The sequence below is a fragment of the Pollicipes pollicipes genome, unplaced genomic scaffold (assembly GCF_011947565.3).
Source record: "Pollicipes pollicipes isolate AB1234 unplaced genomic scaffold, Ppol_2.1 Scaffold_3087;HRSCAF=3621_pilon_pilon_pilon, whole genome shotgun sequence".
Classification (NCBI taxonomy): Eukaryota; Metazoa; Arthropoda; class Thecostraca; order Pollicipedomorpha; family Pollicipedidae; genus Pollicipes; species Pollicipes pollicipes.
The window spans coordinates 36,937,551-36,963,154 of NW_023596225.1; the positions used below are offsets into that span (position 1 = coordinate 36,937,551).

A 25,604-nucleotide genomic window follows, 5' to 3' on the forward strand; every position below is an offset into this window, starting at 1 on the left:
CATGTTCCCACGTATTCGTTACTCTAGGCGTCGCGCCACATTCCAGCATGTGCCGATTCAGGCCTTATGTTCGCGAAGCGCCGTACTTTGGTGAATATTTGAGCTCAACAATTGACCGTTTCGAGATCTCCGCTCGCCAGGGGGCTCATAACGCAATGCGAATCGGTCAGCGCCGACGGACTCATAACGCAATACGAACCGGTCAGCACGATGTTGTCACGTCTGTCGACACTGCCAAAGGCGATCAGCTGAGCAGCACTATGGCTGGCACCAGGCCTGACGGGTCGGGCCGCAGGCCCTCGCCCCTCGCGCCACTGACGGGCCACTGAGCGGCACTGCGGCTGACGCCAGGCCTGCCGGGTCGGGCCGCAGATCCTCGCCCTTCGCGCCGCTGAAGGGCACTTACCCATGGCGTTCGCGAGCATGTCCCCGAGCATGGACGGTGGCGACGTCAGTGCCGGGAAGTACGCGTGCATGTACGGACTCTGCCAGTGGGTCACCTGTTCAGAGGGGACGTGTGGTTATGTACGGGCCAGTGGGTCACCTGTACGCAGAGGGCGTGTGGTCATGTACGGGCTCTGCCAGTGGGTCACCCACACTCAGAGGACGTGTGGACATGTACGGACTGTGCCAGTGGGTCACCTGTATACAGAGGGTATGTGGGCATGTACGGACTCTGCTGCACGCACAGGCCGAATGGGCATGTAGAGGTTCTGGCAGTGTGTCACCTGTATGTATCGGACGAGTGTACGGACTTGGCCGTTGTATAGTCTGTATATGCAGACTCGCAACGGAGGTGCACCACAATCGTCATCAGATTTAAAAGAAACCTCTAGGTACAATGTCTGCTTGTGGTCTTTAAAGTATGCCGGCTATTTGATTTGAAGCTTTGACGCTGGAAAATGGCAAGATTATCTTCATAATCAAGCGGGTGCTCGGTGGCACGGCTTAAACCACTGACAAGCACCTCATTGACGCTTACTGGAACGGCCATGAAACCAAAGAGGGGCGCTGCTTTCACTCGCTAGGTGTCGACGTGATGTGGTATTCAAACGATTTGCCCCGTTTTGAGGAATTTTGTAGGAGTAAAGCTCATCAGCAGACCACTGCAATTAGGTACCAACTACAATTAGGTACCAACTGTCGATAGGTACACCAAGGACCAACTTCTCACACCACTTTACAGGAAAGAGCTCGCCTTGGGCAATCATTAACTTATCTACGTAAGCTCTCCTGTAGGCCCCACGAAGTCACATTCCGTATGTACAAATGTGGTGATTTAAAACAAGCTTATATGGTGCAGTCCCAAAGTATCATGCATAATTCATGCTTCGACACGGAAAGAACGGATGTTGAGCCCGCCTTACTGCTGCTTACCTTTAGTAGCGACCGGCCTGACACTGTTATGGTTTCATGGTGAGTGCCGCGCTCTGCGGGGAGCGTACTTATGGCTTCGGCGTGCGTCATCTAGTGCTCCAGCGACTCTCATCGAACCACGTCATTCTCCCGGGGTACATGACCGTACATGTCGCATGGCTACCGGTTCATGTACATGACATGTACATGACCGTACATGTCGCAACGGTAACTGTTAACGGTTAGATGGGTAGACTCCCTGGACATCCAGATCAAAACCCAGCACGAAAATGACCAGGTAATTACCCCTTCGACTTGTGTGACTGTACAACCCTTACTAACACTGTGAATGAGTGGTTGTAGCTTATTGGGTGGTTCTAGCGGGCTGTCATTAGATGACTTTGGCTAATGATTACTTTGAGCCTTCTCATGTATGATTTTTCGTTGCCTATTACATAACACAATTCCTTCGGGTCTGCACCACCTCTTCGCCTGCCTCTTAACGTTTGTTTCGTTTTCCTAGCTGGGAGTGCCGCGACTTGATTTTATGTTTTCTGGTTTAACGTACGGCTTATTGCGTCGCTGGGATAGCGGGAGGACACTCCTGATTACCAGGTGTTGGGTAACGGTATAGAAAAAAAAAGAAAAACGGTCCTAAATGCTGCAGCTTAATGGAACGCGGCGTCGAGTCCCCACATACGTAAAATGGCCTCGTTAGGCCGCAGCGCCTTAACTCGAACAAAGCAAAGTAAAATATATCCCCATGCATTCCACTCGATGACGTCACCGACCCACCTCCAACATCGCTGAAACATGTCAACTCAGAACATCCGCGCTCATACACTCGGACATCGCGAAGCTGGACAATGTGTACGCCGAGTGTGACTGGTCTGACGTGACTGTCCCGACTCCACTGGCATCGCGCCACCCACTCCAGACATGACGTCACTCCTATAAGCATTGACATGACAACTGCATCCCAATCTCCCCGGGGTATGTCAGTTGCACCTCACCGTAATGAATCCTGTCCTGACACGTCTCCCATCTCTCCCCAGAAATCACGTTACCAACCTCACCCCTGGAATGACATCGCCCTCCACTCCCCCCGCCCTCCCCCTCCCCAGCCACGATGACGCCATCCAACTCTCCTCGTGGTGGCGCCATCAAACTCACCCCAGGCATGATGACGCGCTCAACGTCGGCCATGACGTCAGCCCAGGGCTCGCCCCGATTGGGTGCCTGCGGCGGCACGAGGTCGCACATGTAGCCGGGCTTGACGTCCGGGAACACGCGACGGTCCCGGATGCCCTCCAGGTAGTCGGCGATGTAGTCCACCATCTCCTTCCCTGAGAGGCCGACGCGGGTAAAACCGGCTCGCTGCGGGCTCAGTAACGGAATGCGGAGAAAGGTTGCGCACCTCACTGTCGAATAACGTGTGGACATCTCATATCGAGGGGGGAATTCTATCTCTGTTTGATGGGAGACTACCAGGCCTCTGAGGTCCAGCCCCAAATGTGTCTGCGTTTTGGCATGGCACTATGAACACCATGTGGAAAATCTACCTCAAATTTTGATGTACCTGAATCACTTGAAACGTCTACGCTTGACTAATACACTGAAAAATGTAAATGTAAAGAGTTTTAACTTTGTGATATGAAAGCTATCAATCTGTGCTTTTATGACGCCTTATTCGTGCCAATATGCACCTACGCTTGGGAACAACCTGATATGACCCATAGCACCCAGCAGAAATTTTCAAACTTAATACATTCATGACGGAACATGACTTTCCAAAACATTCTCTAATGTTTGCAACAATTCGCGTAGTGGGCATAGAACACTATAGTGCAACTCGAAGGTTGTATAAAACAAAGTAGCAGCTCAGTGCCTGTGGTACAGCGCATGTGAATGACCGTCACGAGTAAGGAAGCATACTGAGAGCCGGCGAACAGAGCTTAAAGCCCGATATGTCTGCACCTCTGAAAACTTGTCCAGTGACTGTACATCACAGTGCTCCAGACAGAATCGCTTGCATAGCATACTCAGCAGGAATGAGACTGCCAGCTTATCTGGCGAAGACTCAGTGAAAGGAGACCCGCGCTCACGATCTTGAAAGCTCGACCCGTCTAAAAAAACATGTTTCCAGCGTGTGGCAACTAACAGCCAGAGGTTGTCCTTAAAGGGTACTACACGTTTCCACCTACCAAAGAAATGCTTACCGCGGATCATCCACGCTGGAAGCCAGAGCCATAACCGACTTCACCACTTCTGGTGGTACAGCGCATGTCGATTTTTCTCCACGTAGCATTTATTGCATGGCTGGTGTTTTGCGTATATTCGGTGCATTGCCCCGTTCCCATTTTTCCTTTCCCAATGGGGTCTCCGGCAACACAAGAGCTGCTTAAAAAGTTGAAACTAAGAAAAGTATGCGCCCTTCCTCCGAAACAAATCTGTCTTGCCGTCAATTTGCGTCATCCGCGCTGAAAGCTTTTTTTGGAAGCAAAAGCGTCAAAAAATTGACTTGCCGTCAACTCAGGGTTCACGTTTGGGCCCATGCATGTTATTCCTGTTTCTTTAGTCACCTCAAACGGTACCCACCTTTAGTTCTGTATTCCGCGTAGTCCATTTTCTCTTCAGTAGAGTTGTTGTGGCGGATGCTTGAGTGTCTGTAAACGCAACAGACATACTGTGATTACCATTGCATTTCTTATTGCTCTTATTACATGATATCATTGTAAGCAGTGGTGTGGACAGGTGGCACAGGGTGCCCGTTCCCCCCCCCCCCCCCCCCAACCTTTAGATTCCAAGGGGTCCTTCGGGCCGAAGCAAAGGGTCGTGACCTGGAATATCAGTCAGAGAGTCTCTTAAACGGTTTGAGGTCCCCCCCCCCGAGACAACGGTGTCCATTTCCTAAGCAGGAGCAGTCAGAGCCAAAATTTGCCTTGGTCTAGGTCCCTGAAACAGTGGCCGGGGCCCTGTGTCGGTCAGGGGCCTACAGTGCCTTACATGGGGTCATGTGTCGGCTAGGAACCCCTTGGGCCTTGTTGGAAAAGGTCAAAAGAGGGGCCGAAGAACGCCTCGGGATGAAAGATAAAGGCCTCGATTGGACTCGGGCCCGCGCGTCCCCCCACCCCCACCCCACCCGTAGTACCGTAACCTGAAATATCAGCCAGAGGGCTTCCATTGGGGCCCTCTTATTAGAGCTCCCTACTCCCATTATAAAGGGCCTTGACACGAAGCTAAACGGTCGGCTTGGTGTCCGTATAGTCCTTACGTCCCTCTTGCTAAGCAGGAACGAGGCCGGTGCCCGCAATTTGCAATGTTTGGGGTCCCTGACGCAATGAGGGACTCCCGTGTTGGTCAGGGGCCACAGTACCTAACAGGAGTCATGTGGTGGTAAGTGGACCCCAGAAGGTCAGAAAGCGTGATGAGGGGGAGCTGTGAGAGGCCGGAGGGTCTCTCGAGACCAAAAATATAGGGCCCGATTGGAAGGCTGAAGGGTTCGAACAACCGACCGTAGGTCACATTAAGGACGTCCTCCACCCCCTACCGCAGGGTCGTGATCTCGAATGTCAGTCAGAGGGCCTTTTGTCCCGGTTGGGGGCTCCTGAAAAATGCGTTTCTCTTTTTCGGCCAGAGATCACCAACATCGAGCAATGCGCTGCATGTCGGTCTGAGCTCTGTGGGCGCATTTCCCAAGGAGGGAAAAGGCCGGCCCCGTGATTTACATTGATCGGTTCCCCTGCGACAATACGGGGCCCCAAGATTGGTCAGGGGACCGCAGTGTCTAACAAGTTATCCTGTGTCAACAAGGGGCCTCAAGTTGGCCAGGGAACTTTGCTGAACAGGGACGTGGTCTGAGCCCCGAATGCCAGAGAGCCCTTGCGTGGTCGGGGTCTTCTGACAATGGGGAAAAACATGAAAACTTATGATGAGTGTTTACATTCAGATAATGGCAGGGTCCTGTACCAATCAGGATCCCGCAGCACGGAACGGCGGCCCTTCCTACCCAATTCCAACATCGGCCCGTTAAGCCGAACTGAAGTCTATGTGCCAAATATTGGACCACCTATGGCGATCAGGAGTCTTGTTGCATAACGAGAGTTCCTTCGTCGACCCGGTGCCAACCGTGCGGGTCAAAAGGCCTCCCACGTCAGGGAGGGGGCTAATGTGATCTGACGTATCCCTCCGAGGGTCTTCGCATTGACCTTGGGATCCCGCCCCCGTGGGACCAGAATGATGGTCGGAAGACAACCCGGGGTTGGACGTAATGGTCATTTAGCCCTTACCGGGAACAGTGCCCCTAAAGTGCCCCTAGTGTTCTACTCAATGGGAATCTTTAACCGAAAAAAGCAACGGGTCTCATTCGTGTTGAAATGAATAGGTCGAAATAAGCTGACAAATGAACTAGGTCATTTCATGTCTGAGAATTTTCGCTGTTTTGCGGCATCGACTAGTGAAGCAAATCACATCCAAAGGCTTGGCTTGTGCGCATACAGCATCGGGAGCAAGGAAAACGATGGCTGGGGTTGCAGTTTCCATACAAGCAAATGGAGTTGACCACTGCAAGTAGCATCTGGCAACGGGTGCCGTGCGTGCGCGAGCGACCGTCGTGGGACACTCTTCGGAATGTCTTTCAAAATTAATTCGTACTGTTTAAAGATGGGACTGGGTGTGTTTTTACAACTTTGGGGTTCTCCTCGCTACAGGTAAATAGTTACGGCAGCACGAAAAATATAGATTCTTCCTTTACTCATTCTGATCCACCACCAGATTCCAGCACCACTTGGCGGTGTTGTTAAGGTCAATTCGTTCTTTAAATCTGAAAATCGTATAGGTGAAATATACGCCCGCACTACCTTCTTGATGTACGATTTGATGTCCTAAAACGTTCAAAGGTTCGTAAAGTAGGGACTGCATTTAAAATGGTTATGACTAGGCACAGGCATATTTTGGCCTCCAGCGCGCTTTAACCGCAAATAGTACTTTCATTTCACATGCATTAGAAATGCACAGATAAGAGCGTCAGTTAAATGTGTCATCTAATGAATGAATTTTTAGGACGTCTGCAATATCGATACAATGCCGTTTCGGACACCCCGTCTCGGCGCAGGCTAACCGCGTCTTGGCATCATCTCTACCAATACGACCCTCCCGGCTAGCGGCGAGGTCATGTGGTTACAACGCATGCACCCGGTACTAAATAGCCCTGGGATACGAGCGGGCAGGCGCATTGTGCCGACGCTCTGGGGCGGGCATGACTGGGACGATGAGCGGAGCTGCTTCATTTTTGAACATGGTAAGCATTGTAGACTTATGCGCGGACTGATAGTTTGTAAAAACGGCCAGTTGAAAAATTGTGTAGATCTAGCAAATGCAAGGTATGCATGTTTTGTACCAATATGCATGTGTTTGAAACATCATAGGGCAGTGAAATATGGCCTTCCGAGTTATTCGTGTTTGGAGTACGTCAGCACCAATCGCGGCATCAACGGACAGCAGTTGGCTTTCAACCAGGTTAAAGCGTAAATCGAAAGTTTCGGACAACAACTGTTTTTTGTGATGCAGAAGTTTGGGCAGCGATTAATTATGATGGAAATGAGGCTGAGAATCGAATAACTTAGAATATTTTTGCAAATGATGAATAAAAACACCACGAGAAAAGGCCAAAGCACGCGCGCAAGTGGGATGAACACAGAGGCAACTAAGGTAGGAACCAAAGAAACAGATGTTGTTAAAATTAGTTGAATAACAATAAAAATAATACAATAATAGAATATACATCATATAAACAATGATAACAATAATAATGATGAATAATAACACAAATTAGAGTTCGTTGTTAGAACCAAACTCTGAGTTTGATTATTGCAGTTGAGCTATCGAATGTCAATGGCATTGCGTGAAAGAGCCATTTCATTGCCAATGTTAAAGCCGTCTAAACTCTTTTTGCTTCTAGCGGTCTCAGCGCATTGATCCGTCGTGAAAACAGTGATAACCAAGATAAATTATATATATATATATATATATGTCAGATAAAATGTAAGCCTCGGACTGCGTTCTAAGCGTAGGAAGTGACGTCTAAAAGCATTCAAAAAATGCATGTTTCATGCAGACCATTATTTCCGTTCCTCCAATGGCCACCGCCCATTGTTCGCAGCAAGGCAAACCCCTCGTGGCTGACGGAGACTGCAACACTGGATGTCGATTATTTGTTTCTACGGCTTGCGAGCGCGCATGTTCAAAGCTATGTTGCCTAATTTTTTTCACTCATCGGTTCTGACTAAGGGTAAGACATCCCACACGAACATGGGTCGGCCATTTCGATACAAAGTGACCCCATTTCCCTCCACAATCTACGTCCACGGTGTCGTCAATATTTCTGTAGAACACGTGCAAATCGACAAAGCCTCTAAATCCTATCGGCTTATAAAGAGCTCGGCGAACCATCACTAAATAAATAGCGTCAGCAGATTTTTCCACGGCAGTCATTTGGCGCCGCTAGATTATAGGCGATTAGATTATAGCCGCCGATAGGAGGGCAGGTTTCCGCAGTCTTCGGACGAATTGGAAGGGGTACTCCAGGAAGTGTTCATCTCATCCGCCGTCATTGACATCTCACCAGACACCCCGCCGAGGCCTCTGGCCTGGTCTGGTCTGCGACAAAGCCGCACCACCGGTCCACAGACCATTCAAAGGCTGCTTGGTTTAGGCGTCATGCGCTGAATTTATTTTAGTTTTTCATCGCGTTGTCAGCATAGTGAGCCATTGCTTTTGGCGGTCTCAGCGCATTAATCCGTCGTGAAAACAGTGATTACCAAGATAAATTACATATATATATATATATATATATATATATATATATATGTATATATATATATAAATATACATATATATATATATATATATATATATATATATATATATATATATATATATATATATGACGGATTAATGCGCTGAGACCGCTTAAAAGCAATGGCTCACTAATCGCAAAAGACAGAACTTGAATTCGTGTCACAAGACAGGTTTCTTTCAAGCGTTTCAAAACACAAAACCTAGTTCGAAACTTGTGAGCACGTTATAAAAACGTTGCACAACCTTGCGACGAGTGCGCCATTGCAGCGCCTCCCGGCCATACCTGTCAGTGGACAGTATGGGAAAATCGCACACGCATGGCGATTATTCGGATGCTTGGGTCTGCCTACATGGACTTATCACCAATGTCCATTGATATAACGCTTCCGTACAAATTCTATAAATGTGGTCTCTCTCTCGTCCTTTCTTCCCTTCTCTCTCTCTCTCTCTCTCTCTCTCTCTCTCTCTCTCTCTCTCCTCCTCTCTCTCTCTCTCTCTCTCTCTCTCTTCTCTCTCTCTCTCCTCTCTCTCTCTCTCTCCTCTCTCTCTCTTCTCTCTCTCTCTCTCTCTCTCTCTCTCTCTCTCTCTCTCTCTCTCTCTCTCTCTCTCTCTCTCTCTCTCTCTCTCTCTCTCTCTCTCTCTCTCTCTCTCTCTCTCTCCTCTCTCTCTCTCTCTCTCTCTCTCTCTCTCTCTCTATTCTCTCTCTCTCTCTCTCTCTCTCTCTCTCTCTCTCTCTCTCTCTCTCTCTCTCTCTCTCTCTCTCTCTCTCTTCTCTCTCTCCTCTTCTCTCTCTCTCTCTCTCTCCTTCTCTCTCCTCCTCTCTCTCTCTCTCTCTCTCTCTCTCTCTCTCTCTCTCTCTCTCTCTCCTCTCTCTCTCTCTCTCTCTCTCTCTCTCTCTCTCTCTATCTCTCTCTCTCTCTCTCTCTCTCTCTCTCTCTCTCTATCTCTCTCTCTCTCTCCTCTCTCTCCTCTCTCTCTCTCTCTCTCTCTCTCTCTCTCTCTCTCTCTCTCTTCTCTCTCTCCTCTCTCCTCTCTCTTCTCTCTCTCTCTCTCTCTCTCTCTCTCTTCTCTCTCTCCTCTCTATCTCTCTCTCTCTCTCTCTCTCTCTCTCTCTCTCTCTCTCTCTCTCTCTCTCTCTCTCTCTCTCTCTCTCTCTCTCTCTCTCTCTCTCTCTCTACACACTTTTTTCGTAACGGTGGTGAGATGCGACACAGAACCATGGAGCAGCAGGCATCGCTATTTTGCGCCTTTAATAGTCAGTATTTGTTAGCCCTCCCCACGACAGGTGGCAGCCGACCGGCCAACAGTGACCTGATAATTTGGGAATGTCATCGTAGGCCTCGTGCGCGTAGGTGCAGTGAGTATAGGTCTCCTGGGCATAGGTCTCGTGAGCATAGTTCTCCTGGGCGTAGGTCCCGTGAGTGTAGGTCTCTTGGGTGTAGGTCCAATGGGCGTAGGCCTCCTGGGTGTAGGTCTCGTGACAGTAGGTCCAGTGGACGTAGGCCTCCTGGGCGCAGGCCTCGTGGGCCTAGGTCTCATGAGCATAAGTCTCGTGAGTGTAGGCCTCCAGGGCGTAGATCCAGTGAGCGTAGGTCTCCTGGGTGTAGGCTTCGTGAGTGTAGGTCCAGTGGACGTACGCCTCCTGGGTGTATGCCTGGGGAGCATAGGTTTCCTGGACGTGTCCCCCAAAACACTTGAGTCGTTTGATATCCGAGGCTGCCAACTCATCATGGGTCGTTCCTAACGATACTCTTCCAAAAACCTTAGAACATTTCTATGTTGCGTCATTATCGAGGTGTAATCAAGGTTTTACCTCAAATGACTGCTACTTTTCAGCGATATGCTAAATGCGAACCAGTCTGCAAGAGCATGTTACGCACCTCGAGTGTACTCGGCTGAGCAATGATAAAACCTGCCCACCTCTGATCAACATTAATGTTCTCCCTTCTCTGAGCCGATTCACCATATTCACCATACACAAAACATACTGACTTCAGTCTCATGAGCACAAAAGAACAATAAACAAGGCCAAAATAATGTCATGGTATTTTTTGTCGAGAATACTCCAGTGTATACTAAATCATCTTCATTCAGCCCACCAAACTCAGCCTGCCCATGCTGATGCATCCATTGGGGAGCTGTCAGCTGGAGAGCCGGGTCAGAGTCGCGAGTTTGGAGTGCCCTACTTTCAAGGTATATTTCAAAAACTGGTGATCTGGTAAACCCTTAGGACCATTTACGTCCAATGGTTTAAATATTGTCATTTACGTTCAATAGCACTAGGAAGAGCTACTGCAGCACCATCAGTGCAAAACAAGGACATGAATTATAATTATTTTCGACGCCATGTTACACTGCCAACGCTCTGTAAAAGCAAAACGTCTCTTCCTTCTCGTTAGCCCTACAGTGTGTCCCGAGTCCGCGGCAACTGCAGCTGCGACGTAGTTCCAAGACCTTGGATGCGACCACCGTCGTCATGACGCCGGCAGAATCTGCTGAGGACCGTGCCAGCTGTCACGGGTTAGAGGCGTCACTTTTGAGCTGCTTTAATCGGTATGTTGCAGGCCTGTGGACCTAAAAATGGCACCTTTACTGGTATGAATGTCAGTACAACTATACGTTTGTGATGGGAACAGCGGCGGGCAAGGACCAGTTACCGAGAAGTGCACTGGTTGAAGGTTGAGCCAGTGTGTCATTAAAGGCCCTGTAATACCCCGTTTCTCAAAGTCAAATTGCGCTTCGAAAAGAGCTGCTGTGGTAAACGTCATGGGAGAGAACTCAAAGCCATGGCGTAACATTACGTCGCAGTTGCGGAATAATCACCTTAAGTTAACATTTGTTTCCTTTCAAACAGACTGTTTAAAGCTTTCGTAAGCAAAGCAAATAAAATGCTTTAGAGGCATTTCAAGAAACATGGTAATACCGATCAAATTGTACGCGTCTGGTCTAACAAAAAGTGGGAAGTACCAAAAGGTGGCAAACTCCCTTTAATGGAAACTTCAGAGCTCGGTGGCGCTGGTACCGTGCAGCCTGCTTTATTTAGAAGGACGGCACCGCATGTTAAAGTGATGACCCACATGCCTTCTTGTATGGGCTGCTTTCGCTTGCCAGAGCTACTAGACACTCTGAAGTTTAACATAAGAGTTGTTGGCCAAACATTCCAAGGCTGTATTTACGCTGTTGGTGTAGCACGGCCAGCACATGCTTCAGTAACGCATTTCGCAGGGCATGCGGTGGTGGGACCCGGCCGCTGCTCCGTCAGTGGGCCCACCGCGGTGTGAACAATGGCCAGTGGCGCAGCGCCCGCGGCGGTGCCACAGGAGGCCGCCGGCGCCGGCCGCGGTGCCCTGGGAGAGGCGCTGGCCTGTCAACAGAGGGAGATAGCGGGCGCCGGCGGTCCAGAGGTGCCGCCCGGGGGACGGCGGCCGCGCCGCCCCAATAGACGCCCCCGATACCGCCTGATGGATCCGCCTCCGGCCAACTGGCGGCGAAGGAACAATTACCCGCTCTGATGGATACATGGAGCCCATTACGGACGCCTCGAAGCGGCGCGCACGGCTGAGCCGATCACCGCTGCAACAGGCACCGCGCGCTGGGCAGCGGCGCCGCCGCTGTTGATGGCGTCGAGATCAACGCCGGGTTATGGCGGCGCCGATGTGGCTCGGCGTGGCGTGGCTATCCATGAGAATTGTGAGGCAGCAGCTGGATTTAAAAGGTGAAGGCGATTTAAACAAAGCATGCCCGCTACATACCACTCGTTTAAGTTAAACACTAGCTCTGCTGGGGTCCAAATCGCCTTTCCCTCCCGTTCACCAGTTTTTCATCGATCCAGCGGAAAAATAGTGGGTGGTAACACGCCGCGACCAGAAAAATATGATTAAAAACTTAATTCCTCCTATTTTGAGACCAATTCAAACAGCGTGTCACGTCAGGTCACGCAGGTAAAATGCAGTTCTCAAAGTCTTTGAGGGGGCATCGGCTGTTTTCCATGCTGTTTGTGGCGTGCAATGCACGGACTTGGTAATTTCACACCGGCTTGGGCTCAGCTTCAGTCAAAAAGTGGCCCAAACAGATGATCTGCCGACCACTCGATTCCGAAGATCAAGCCGGCTCACTGACCTTTCATAACTCCATACGACACAATGCGATTTTAGTTTTCATCTAGCACGCAAGTATGCTGCATGCAACGGAATGTAAAAACTGACCATTTCACCCACTTTGAAACGCTAGGCTAGTCTCGGGCCATGTCAGAGGCTAGTCTCGGGCCATGTCAGAGGCTAGTCTCGAGCCATGTCAGGCTACGCGTGTGTAATGAACAACAGGGATAATTTAAGTCCTTAGGATGGTGGCATGTAAACGAAGCAACAGTGATAGTGTTTGGGATGTCAGGAGCCCGTCGACTGCATCCGCCATCTAGCGCCCACAAGCTTGTTTTCGCTGTCTTCACTTATCAGACGCATGCGTGGACAGCGCTCTACGTGCCCTGAGTCATCAGGCCTGAATTAGGCGTGCCAAAGCTGAAGTCATACACCGCCACAGAACATAAGACAGGCGAGTAGATTATTTTAAGATCAGTATGATTCATAAAATATAAAAGAATCCTCGCATCATGCACCGGTTTCTCCCAAATGAGGGAGTGCGGAGTGCGGAGTGTTCGCGGCGCGTAAGAGCCAAAGTAACTTATGACGCCCAACTTCGAGGTGGCGGCACTGCACCAGAACATGAGTGACTGTGAGAGGGTTATTACACAGAGGACAAGTTGGCGTTTGCCCTAGCAGAAGAAATCTGTGAGTTCCGTACGCATGGCCGATACGGAGGCGACAAAGGCTGACTTCCTCCCTTCTCCTGTCGCCATGAGAGAACGTCCAATCGTCCAAGGTATCTTTCATTGCCGTTATCCATTATCCATTATTGCCATTGCCATTATCATTCATTTCACTGAGTTTGTTTTTCGTGGTGCCATAAACACTTGTGCTCGCCTGGTTCTAAGCCTGTCGCCTTTTTTTGACAAACGAGCAGATGACAGCCGCTTGAGGTCCGAGTATGATGTTTAGAGTATGGACTTAGTATCGTAAGGTTCAAAATGAAACGGCGCCCCTTTAACCTTCCTTAATTGTTGCAAAACAATTGGCATTCATTGTTTGAGTGTTGTTTATTTTTGAAATATATAGCAGATTTGCACGTGTTTTAACCCATTAGTCATGTTAGGTTGCGTTTTGAGCTGGGCCTTTTACCTTTTGGTGTGACAATGTCACGGGTTCATGAAAGTTCAAATGACGTACATCTTATGGTGTTAGCAGGATACGTGGCATCTGACATGTAACCATAGCAAGTAAGGACGTGAGTTGAAATGTAACTTTCCATTGTCCCTGATGGTGCATGTACTTTCATTGAACGCACTGCATTTCTGACGACCGTTTGCAGCTGAATGTGGATGTACACGCGTCATACATCGGAATTCTATTTTTTTGTTTGGGAGCACTGATGTGAAACTTACTTCGTCCATGACAAAAATGTCGGGACGAATATCCGTGTGTCTGCATCATGCATTTGCGTTAAGAACGTTCGCAAAGGCTATTTTCTGAAACAATTTTTAATATTGGTGAACCACTGGATGCGAATTTATCCACGTAGACTTTAACGACGCGAGCAGTCTCGTCATTAACTTTTTCAGACGACTATTTAATCGAGCAAACTTTTTACTTAAGGAACTTTTGGCCTTGCGAAACTGATACCCTGCGGGGCTCACCCGGATGAATTTAGACATGCAAACTTGTAGCTTGCAAACTATCGTCATATGAACTTTTCTATACGTGCCCTTGTTTGCAAGGAGAGATAACGCGAAGAGATGAGAGAAGAGATGAATCAGCAACGCAACTTGAAGACTTCAGAAACGAGAGAAGCAAGCTGGGTCCCATATGGGGCCCAGCTGAAGCCCAGATAATGGCTCACTTGCGGCCCATGTCCCCCCCCCCCTGCCCGGCTGCCCCCGATGCGACCCATGTAGGCCCTAACTGGGACTAAGGTGCTAGTGGTGCTCCAGCCGATGGTCTACTCACTGCCGGACACTTAGACACCATTCTGTCTATGCTTGTGTGGCTCGAAAGGACGTTCACTGCTTTCAGGATGCAGTACACACATCTCACAGTTAACTCCCACTTGTATCAGACTGCGCGCCTGGTCTAATCCAACGAATCTCAGAGTCGGATCAACCTCATCCTTCACCCGGGCGTGGTGCATGCCCCCACGAGTGCACCTGGCTGTGTAGGGACACTGCTGAGAGGATTTGTAGTGGGCGCGGCATGAGCGCAGCCTTTCGTGGCGGCATCATCATCGTGGCACACAGAAAGACCTGGACCAGCACCCTAAAGGCATACCGGCTTATTATCACCGCGCTGCAGCAGATTTCTTCTTGATGGCAACAAGTCATACCAGGAGCTGAGCGATTACCTGGAGTCAGCCGCAGAGCAACTGACTGGGAGGATGTGGGCATGCTCCTTGGAGACGGGCGGTGCAAGGGAACCGCATAGAAACGATTGTAACAAGGGACCTAGTTAAGGTTCAGTAGGATGCAGATCTGTCATCCCACTGAGCGTAAGCTCTATCGCTCTGGTCCTAGAGGTTCTCCAACTGTTACTTGCGCGTGGTTTCACTTGCTATAAGTACGGCTTTTCACAATTCGGTCTGTGCAAATCCCGCTGCCCTTCGGCTTACACTCTCTCCCGGACAATTCGCTTCAAATCAGAATCATTATAGTGGAAGCTTCAGCAGCTTTTTTTTGGGGGGGGGGGCGTGATATGAGCCCGCGAAGACCTTCTTGCTTTGATGTTTGTTTTCCTTGATATATATATATATATATATATATATATATATATATATATATATATATATATATATATCATACAGTAGCATTATTTCTGAGCTAGGATATCACGCCCTGGCAGAGTTGTCCACAGATAGCGTTTCACTTTGTAGGGGCGAGTTGTTGGACAATTTCAGCCCTGAAAATAATAGAACGGCCAGTAAATGTCTAAAATTTTCACACAAGTGGAAACACGCCACATATGTGCAAACTTGGGTGGTCTTGCATCTGGCTAGCAGGGACGTCTGTTACTAGACTTGGAGCAATGAAGTCGACGCTTGTATCTTAAAAGCGTAATTTTGGCCTGGAAAGCGACGAGGCGGTCGGTGCAGTTCTGGTATATTCACGCGTGTGTGTGTGTGTGTGTGTGTGTGTGTGTGTGTGTGTGTGTGTGTGTGGTGTGTGTGTGTGTGTGTGTGTGTGTGTGTGTGTGTGTGTGTGTGTGTGTGTGTGTGTGTGTGTGTGTGTGTGTGTGTGTGTGTGTGTGTGTGTGTGTGTGTGTGTGTGTGTGTGTGTGTGTGTGTGTGTGTGTGTGTGTGTGTGTGTGTGTGTGTGTGTGTGTGTGTGTGTGTGTGTGTGTGTGTGTGTGTGTGTGTGTGTGTGTGTGTGTGTGTGTGTGTGTGTGGGTGTGTGTGTGTGTGTGTGGTGTGTGTGTGTGTGTGAATATCTTGTGCAATTGTGTTTTGAATCACCAAAGCGATAAAATGGTCCGCACATGTTTTTATATTTCATATGCTCGCACATGTCCTATATTTTTGTTCTTTTGGTCGCCCTTGAATCTAGCATGACAGAACAAATTACGTCCGTTAAGTCCGAGAGGTGCGAGAAAGAACCGTTATTGAACTGTGGGCAGTCAAGCAGAAGTCGCGGTCTCACAAGGTGGAAATTCGGACCAGAAAGCCATGAGAAAGCCGGTATGACCTTGGCAGATTTCATGCATTTGCACCTGTCGCGTTTCGAAATGATTGTGTAGTATCGCAGCTAATCCACATTGAGGTGCGTTAGTGCACATGGGGGACGACCGCCAGTCATTCAGAGCCAATGGATGTTATCTTTTCATGGAAGCTTGGCCATTTCGTTCCAGGAAGCGACATAACGGTCGGTATATATATATATATATATATATATATATACATATATATATATTCATATTCCACATACGCGCACACGTGCCACGTTTGTTCCGATTTGGCCCGTCTTGCACCTGGTCCACAGGGAGGAAAGCAATGAAGCAGTCGCCACAGCTCTTTTGTTGTCCCATGCATGCACAAGTGCCATGTTTGTACCAGTTTGGGCGGTCTTGTACCTAACCTGCGCGTAGATCCGCTCTCGTATTTGAGACAATTTTCGACCAAACGCCTGCCTGACAATGAGAACACTTTAAAGACGGAAACTTAACAATTTAAATTCCAAAAGCGACAGAATGGTCGACACATGCCGTCATATTTCACAGACATGTACACGGGCCACGTTTGTGTCGCTTTGGCCGGTCTTGCACCCAGCCTGCAGAGAGATCCATTGTGGGCCTTGGAGCAATCTTGCAGAAGTCGCAGTCTCATCACGCGTGATTTCGAACCCGAAAGCGATGAGACGGTCGGTGCAGCTGTGACATTTGCACACACACGTGCCGTGTTTGGGCCAGTTTGGTCAGTCCTGCACATAACTCGCCGAGAAGCCCGTTGTTGACCTTGGGCAGTTATCGAACGGGCGGCCGCCAGCAGCCCAGACCACTCGCACAACGGCACGTTCAATCGCCAAAGCGATGGAGAAGTCGGTACATGTCTCCATATCTCACAGCCGTGCACATGCGCCATGTTTCTGTCGCTTTGGTCGGTCTTGCATCTAGCTTGCAGGGAGATCCATTACTGGACTTGGAGCAATCAGGCGGAAGTTGCGGTCTCATACTGTCTGGCTTCAGACCCGAAAGCGATGAGACGGTCGGTGAAGGTCCGGTATTTTACCGACATTTAAACCTACCGCGTATATACCTGGTCGGTTAGTCTCGTAGGTAACCTACAGGGTGGTGCGTTACTCGACATGGGGTAATCCTGGGCCGGGTGAGTCCCTGTTCCTCGGAACCGCGCTTTAGAGGATGATAGGATGCCGGCTATTGCAGGAGGGCATATACCATTCTCACCCGTACTGAGATTGTTACATGGGTGACGTCGCTTGCTCCGCGCAGCGTCTCTCCATTCACGACATTCCGTCCCTGCTCGGGTGCAGCTTGCCACGGCACCGCCGATCAGGCGGCCTGCCGGCGGATAAGGTCGAAAATCGCCAGCCCTCGTCTGTGTCGTCAGGTGATATTAGGTCTACGTTGGGGGCTGTTATACACTGGTGTTATGATGCGTTGGGTGTTGTGATGCATTAGGAGTTGTTCAACATTAGGTGATTTGATATTGTAGGTCTTACGATGCATTAGGTGTGGTAATGCATAAGAGGTTATGATATGTTAGAGGCTACGAACATCAGGCTTTGTGATGCGTTAGAAGTTACGAGCTTCAGGCTTTATGATACCTTGCGTATTATGATGGATTGGAGGTTATGACACGTCAGTGGTTATGATACAATGGGTCTTTCGAACATTAGGTGTTATGAGGCATTAGTGGTAACGAACACAAGGCGTTGCGACAATCCCGCGAATGGGGGCTCAGCCAATAAGGTCGGTCTGAACCACCCCCAAATCCTCATTTCTCCCCTGTTTTCCGCCACTCTGATATGCGTCCTAAGGTCAAAATCAAAAACATGATAGTTCATCCGTACCGACTTTGTTTTGATGTTGATAAATTATAAAATAAAAAAAACAAATCCTCATTTCTCCCCTGTTTTCCGCCACTCTGATATGCGTCCTAAAGTCAAAATAAAAAACATGATAGTTCATCCGTACCGACTTTGTTTTGATGTTGATAAATTATTTTCATGTGAAGCTGATGTGATGGCGATGATAAGGATATATGATGGTGATATTGATAGTGATGCTTTAGGTAATATATATTAGGTCACTAGGGTTAGAGCAGTTCAGTCGCGTGCTGCATTGCGTTGGCCCAGTATTCCCTCTTTGTTTGTATGAAGTGGGGCCTCAGATGAGCGTTGGTGGGCTTAAGTCACTATTGCCCCCCCCCCCCCCCACTCATGACCGAGTACAAAGAGACACACCTCAGCCTGATCCTTCTAAACTGGTGTGAGGGCCGGACCTTTAACCTGTCGGAGAGAGTCCTCGACAATTACTTGTCCTATGTTTGTTATTTGTAAATCCTGTGCTAAGGCAGTCCGTAACGTCAGTTATTCGAAGTAGCTTGTTTAAAAGGAATGTTTCACATTTGAAAATAGTGCATCAAGCATCAGATTTGATGAAACAATCTCACTATTGGTATGCTTTTTAAGTGGAAAGGACTGCTCTAAACAGCCTAATTCTCTGCTTGGTAAGCATTCTCCTCAGTGCGTCACGAGTTGATTACTTCATCGTACCTTGCAAAACACCGATTGAGAGCCAATTGACGGCCGTTATACCTGAAAGCTGAGCTCACAAACACCAGATATGGACGCCTCGACAATGCTGTTTTTCTTAGACTTGATGGCCGCGTGGCCTGGGGAATGACAGGATTGGAATGACGTTATTATGGCGTCACGAATGTCCCGGTGAATGCAATACTCTCCCTGATATATGTTCCCCATTTTCGAGGGTTATGTAGCCCAGAAACTAGGTGGCTTAAGAAGGGCAGGCTTGTGAACAGCACCGGAAGGTTTTCAAGATGGCTATTTCAGATTAAAACACCATTTAAATGTGGAACACTTCCTTTAAAGAGAGTGTTCCACATTTGTATGTGGTTTTCGACTGAAATAGCCTTCCTGGCGATCGTTCCATGCAATTCCCAACCCTGTCCTTTAATCCTGACATTGCAAAATTATCTGGCACTCTCCGCTAATTTTCGATTTAAGTAATTTTTCCCGCTTTCGTAAGGCTTTTTGTTGTTATGTTGAGCTTCATGTAGCATTTTTTGCCTTCACTAGTGGGACAAATTGTCATGTGAGTCATGTGGCACTGAGATCGATGGCCACAAGGCAAAGGCTTCCAGTGTCAGCAAGCAGATGCGCTGAAGATAACTGAGATATGCCGCTTATCGTGTTCCAAGTCATACATTTGTGGTCCTCAGTTATTACTAAGGCACATAATATCCGAGTACAGTCAATGAACTTACTAGAACATGTGATCCAGCGCGCGGAGGGAAGCTTATTTTGACATGGCCAGAGTTATGTTAGGGCAGGGGCGTAGCAAACAAGAACCATGAGGTAGACTTCAGCAGCTATGTGATAAACGCCACAAAGATTCCAGAAATATTTTGGCGGAATTTTAACATGCTTCTGGACACCGTAATTTGACATTTCAGAATGAATACTAATACCGGGAAGAATATGCAACTCGGATTCAGTAGGAAAGTAGGATCAGGTGAAAGGACCCCGAACTATTTTGTGATCGAGCACACGTCTGGTCAACACTCTATGCAGCTTTGACTTTTGACGTCACGTCTACGACCAGCAGCAACATATGCTCGTATGATTGAAAAACACATTCCGAAGAACGTACGGAAAAGCTTTACATGCATCTCAAAACACAACATGACGTTTCAAGAGAGATTGCACTGAGCAAAGTTAAATGATCACATGATTAAATGCACGTGCTAGGTAATGTACGACCACAAAGGACGGATATGTAAACTTCAATGCCCAACAGTTGATTCTGAGTTTTCAAACAGTACCAAACTTTAGGGTTATTTGCATTTGAGTGGACGATGACGGTTTCGTAAATGATTAACAAGTTGGAAGTATAATGGTCGCACGGGACGTGATCCGTTCGTAAACGGATTTTCACCTCCAGTCCTCGGCATGTCGGCTCTGTTCTTGTAGGCTCGTCCATTGGTCGTGCGTCTACACCATCGCTTTCCAGGATAACTTGTCAAATAATTTGCTTTTCTCAACATCCGATTGTTCGTATGTCGGCCCTGTTCTTGTGGGCTCGTCCATTGGTCGTGCGTCTACACCATCGGTTTCCAGGATAACTTGTCAAATAATTTGCGTTCCTCAACATCCGATTGTTCGCATGTCTTCCCCCCCCCCCCCCCCCCCCCCAGAAGCTGGTGCCCAGAGGCTGTATACCGCACCATCGTTTTCATTTTGTAACATTGTTGTGACAAAGTTTTTGTGGGGACACAACACTTGCTAAGAACGACACCCTGATGAGTTGGAGATCTTGATCTTGCCGAGTTAAGTGGACGCCTCTTTCCGCTTGACCAACCTGCTAAGCCTCACGAGAAACGGACGATCAATTTGATCGCCAAATGCGGCTGTATGGTCGCTCGTCTGTTCCGTATGCTATGTTTATTTGACAGTTATTTTGCAGGGTCATCCTGGCCGTCCGACCTGCATCTAGTCCGGGTCGTCAACAAATATACGCCTCTGTTTTCTGGCGAGCCGTGGAAGTGTAATTCATTCCTTCTGGTTTGTTCCCTCTGGTCTCTACTCAATGTTGTTGATCTGGTCTGCTTTTTGGGCAACAAGTCTCTAGATGCTACTGATGCTTCCCATTCTTCTTTGAGAACGGCTGCGTCTTGGGCTGCCTTTTCAAAATCGCCTAGGGAGGAATCAAAAATAGAATTTGGCCTGAGCCTTACAGAGTCAGCATATGGTGCGGCATTTGAAGACGCCTGCATGATGGTTTTCAATGTGTGTCAATGGAAAATGATTAACACGAAGGGAGAGAAAGGACGTCTGCATACCCCACGCCACATCTCATATGCATATCATATATATGGATACAGCATATCTCGAGGAACAACGATAGAAACATGCTAACTATCCCCACTAAGCCAGTATTTTCCACCAACACGCGCGCTGAACATCAGTCACTAAGAACAGTCGACCCTACGTCATGTGCATCGCGGCTATGTGAGATCGAAAATCGCGTGCGCTGGCTTGTGACATTGGTACATGGGTGCGTCAACAGATGTCGCGGAGGGTGCCGAGTGGACCGGCGTAGATTTGCTTCAGCAACGGCTTCAGTCGCTGCTTGAACGGCATGTTTTCGGTTTCAGTGACTGATCCACACATCTGAGGGAGCTTTCTGATTTTACCAGCTTTGGTACAATGCCGCTGGCATGTTGGCTGAGAGCTGTTGGATATCAACAACTTCCCGCTTTTCTTGTGATGGATGTGCCGCAAATTCAGGTAAGGGCCCTACTAAAATGTCGAGATTGAAGTCATCTGTAGGTGAATATGTAGAAACACCAGTTTTGCTTGTATAGCTGTCTGGTCTAATGGCGCTTGTATAGAAAACCAGAAAGCCGAAATGTCTACATCTGCGGTGAAGAAAGCGCGTCAAGGGGAAATTGGACCAGCACAAGACATCTAGCGTAAGGGAAAATTCGGACACTGGAAATTGGTCAACGTGATGCGACCGAACAAGTTTCTCACGGGAGGAATTGTTCACCCGCTACTAATGCTCCCCGGGTATATATGAACCCCTATTGACGCAACGTCACCCATAGATCAGGGGTGTACGCATGTGGTAGCCCCCGGTTCACGTGCCCCTCCGCTTATCAACTTTATGGCATGCAAGAATATGTACGTGACTTCATGTTGACAGTTACAAATGCCAGACAGGCCGGTAAAAATGAAAACAGAACGAGAGCATGCATTATTTTTTTACGGAACGGGAGACATTGCATGCGCCTGCGGCGCGCTTGCTTTTATTTTTAGGTAAGATTTGTAAACAGTGCCATCCTCATTGTAAAATTTTGCCCACGTTCCTGCCGTGGATGTTCATATAAATGACTATTTACTTTCTCAATGAAAAACAAATGAGAGGATTGCAGCAGCCGTGGCAAATACGGAACCGGTTTTAAAATAAATCGTGTTGTGACTTTTAAGAGCTTTGCCAAAGAAGCGGATTGCGGAGAAAAATGAATTAAATTGCACAAAATTTGCATAAAAAGAGACTTTAAAACAAGGGGGAAACACGTTTGATTATTGCTTTTCCACAATTACAGCTGAAAATATTCCAGACACAACAAAATCTGGAAGGTCCACTTCACGCACGCGCGAAATTCCCCAACGCACCTTAAACGCACAGTCCCTGACCCATAGGAGCAGACGTTCATACATACTGTTAGCCATTCGGTTAGTGCATGATGTTCCAAGTTTGCAACTAAAGGTATACATCGGTTTCAAGCTCCGAGGCATCAACGCGCTGACAAGCGATAGCCAGATTGTGCCTTCGAACATCACATTCTTGACCTGAAAGACAAGTTTCAATTGGCTGTAAGCTGTCTGGAGAAAACTCTCAGACCTCCGTCTAAGCAAGCACCATGTGCAGCAAGCCTCACCTCGGCCAAGAAGTTGCGGTGGTGACCGACGCAGCCGGCGATCGCTGGGCCAACGTCTTATGTTGTTCCGTTCGGACTGTCCCGAGCGTAGTCGGCGCGAGGAAGAGAGGTGGAAACGAGAGCCAAGGCCCGGAGGAAGCCCCTCGTGCACAATCGGACAGCGCGCTGCGTCAGGAAGGGGCGGAGCCAGCAACGGTGCCGTCCAATCAGAGGGCCCTCGCCTCCGCGGATGGCTCCGTGACGCCGTTGGACGCGAGGCTTTCCCGCCAGATCTAGAACCCAGTCCAAAATAATAGCACTTGTTGTCTGGGAGAGGCCCGAAAACGGTGAATACGTGAAATCCAGTTATACATGTGCGATGCGAGTTTAGTTACCGTCGTTTACCTCCCCGTAGAATACTGACTCATCGACCTCCATTCAGACCAAACACAAAACACAGTGCCGATGAAGCGCTACGATAATTTCATAGCTTTACGTCAGCGCATAAATTGTGCTTTCACCACGTGAGGATGCTGGACTTGATCCGCACTGTCTTTTGCCTGGACGTCGCCGCCGGCCGATGCCTGTGCTTCACCAGCATTAAGTACCTCAAGAGTAACTTTTTTATTCCTTATTGCAGCTCGATTGACAGTGATCCCCGGGCGCAAGAATGTTCCAGTTGTATAACTAATGGTGCATTGGTGTCGGCTCGCTCTGGCTTTTGAACTGACTTGAATTTCTCACCAAGCTGAACACATTTGGGAAATAACAAAATCAGTTCAAGCTCACTTCGATTATCAATCGGTTTAGCCGAGTGCATGTAATCGACGACAGGGCTTAATTTTGTACAAATATTAAATCCGGCATGCAACTTCATCATTCGCAGTGTTGACAACGGTACCAATCTTGGTAAACAGGGCAGAGTGACCCATAAACGCAGGGCTCCTCAATACGCACAAGCGCAAAAAGCTGTAAGTGCCGCTCCAGTACTCTTTTCGTCATATGGCTATCTATATGGCGCATAACTTACTTCTTGCAAAGAGCATGGTAACACTCAGTGTTGTGTGCAGGGAGAGAAAGAATGGCAGCGATTTGTCAATATAGTTTCACTTAAGTTGTGTCCAGATAGAACGGTCGACACATAACGTATGATGTTAAGCTTCCATCTACTGTAGTAAGCAAATTAAGTCGCAACTTTGAGGAACTATGCAGGCAGGAAACAACAAGTGCTTTTCTTGCTTGCCGAAACAATTGGACAGGGCAACAGGTCAGTTGTGCTACAAATCCTAGAGCCCTTGAGTACGCCGTCGAGAACAAACATCCTAAACACGCACAGCCTGATCATTGCTAATTATACGCACAATACTGCACTTGAATGACAATACCTGCAGACTGCAAATAATTTACATATGAACGACTCAGCTTGCTGTCCACCCCCGTCAAACTGACATGGAAATCCCCTTATTGAGCTCGAATGTTTTCGAACCCTCATCTAGAATATGCGCACCGGTTGTTACCAAGCACGTCAATGGGAGCCTGCCCCCTTGATTGGCCGATTCGTTTTTTTATTCAGCGTTATACTTTGTCCGACCAGTGGAGTTTCAGAGGTTTCCGAGAGAAGTGACAAGACGAATTAGCCAAGACCTAAGAATTGCTTTACATGATTCTTAAGACAAATTATCTTCTGGCATGCTTTCAAGTTCATTGATAAGTAATTTGACCACGCTTTGATGACCGCGCAGGCAGTACGGCCTCGCTCAGTCATGCGCTTGCACACTAGCGCACGCATATAGGCAGCATCAAAACCAGCGCGCGCATATTGGCAGCATCGAAACCAGTGCACGCATATAGGCAGTGTCGAAACAAGTGCACGCATATGGGCAGTGTCGAAACAAGCGCACGCATATAGGCAGCGTCGAAACAAGTGCACACATGTGTGTACTAGGTAGCGTCGCGCCGATGAATTCGAGACAAACGTGTAATGTGTGTATTGCGTGTGCACTAGATGTCTGTAGTATCTGTTCGTGGTTGAATCACTAATCTCTCCAGACTAGTTATTTGAGAACCTCTGTGCAGTTTCGTAACTGTGCGCTGTGTCCTCTAGAACGCGAATGTGAATAAACCGACGGTGGAATCTAAAAAGTAAACGCAAGATGCTAGCAACATTGCTGTTGAACTCCCAACGAATTCTTTCCTTAGAAGAGAATTCCTTAGAAGAAAAGAATTCTTTCCTTTTCTTTCCTTCCTTTCCTTTCGGAACTTGGCACATTTACTGCGGTGACAATGGGCTGAACACGTGACCAAGTTACGAGGCAGTAAACGGCGCGCTGAACCACGAGAGGCGGCGTGGTCAGGGGTATTGCCAGGAGAATGTGCTGGCTCGGCGTGGGATTGTCCACAAGGGGCTCACTCTTGCCGTTATCTTTTGAAAGCTGCGCCACGTGCGATGTTCTAACTGTCATCGCCATCTTTGTGGCCGCCATATTTTGTTACATTGTACCCAGCGTCCTTGTGTGTGTACACCGCGATGTGCTGGAAGTTGGTAATCAATGTCATTTGGCCTTATCACTGGTCCTCCCAACCTGAACATTTACAAACGTGCTCTCGACAAGAAGTGCGTCAACATTCACGAACACAGGCATGAGGTGCGCGATAGTATTTAGTATGATATCAGCGCTCACAGCTAGAAAGGTACATGTCTTTCAGTAACCTCTCGTTTGCTCTTGTTGATATTTAGTCTCATCTTAACAAAACCGCTGGATCTCACAAATGAGGTAAAAAAAAGGCTTGGCAAAGAGCAGGTAAAGAGCACAGCTTAAGAGAGAATGTCTCTGAACACTTATCCTTGGATATCCAGTTCAGTGAGAGGAGTAATATCCCAAGCGTTGTCAGTTATCTTGTGGCATTTCGCCAACGAGGTTAAACCTTTCATCATCGAGTCGGAACATAGCTGATTGTACAAAAGGTATGTTTAATTGTGACTCAATTGAATGCAAAAATGCGAAATATGGCAACTGAATGGCAAAATGTTTGGTAAATCAGTTCTTCAAATAATCATGGCAAAGAAACAAATCAATGACGAATCAATAGGCGAAAAATGACTATCAAAGAGACGTATAAGTAAGGTGAAATATTCAGACCAAAAAACTACCAATAAAAAGAGGCATAAA

General features: G+C 48.1%; 1 protein-coding gene across 2 annotated transcripts in view; it reads right to left on the bottom strand.

Moving 5' to 3' along the window:
- The window catches only part of LOC119089735 (histidine decarboxylase), a 55,131-nt gene extending 32,588 nt beyond the window's left edge, over positions 1-22,543 (bottom strand). For both annotated transcript variants that reach the window (XM_037212550.1, XM_037212549.1), the window contains exons 1-4: positions 22,456-22,543; positions 3,955-4,022; positions 2,530-2,702; positions 407-500 (exon numbers count right to left, since the gene is read on the bottom strand). In XM_037212550.1, coding sequence (XP_037068445.1) covers positions 407-500; positions 2,530-2,702; positions 3,955-3,982 — 295 coding nt within the window. In that variant the 5' untranslated portion in view covers positions 3,983-4,022; positions 22,456-22,543. The remainder of the gene's footprint in view (positions 1-406; positions 501-2,529; positions 2,703-3,954; positions 4,023-22,455) is intronic.
- Positions 22,544-25,604: the final 3,061 nt, after the last annotated feature.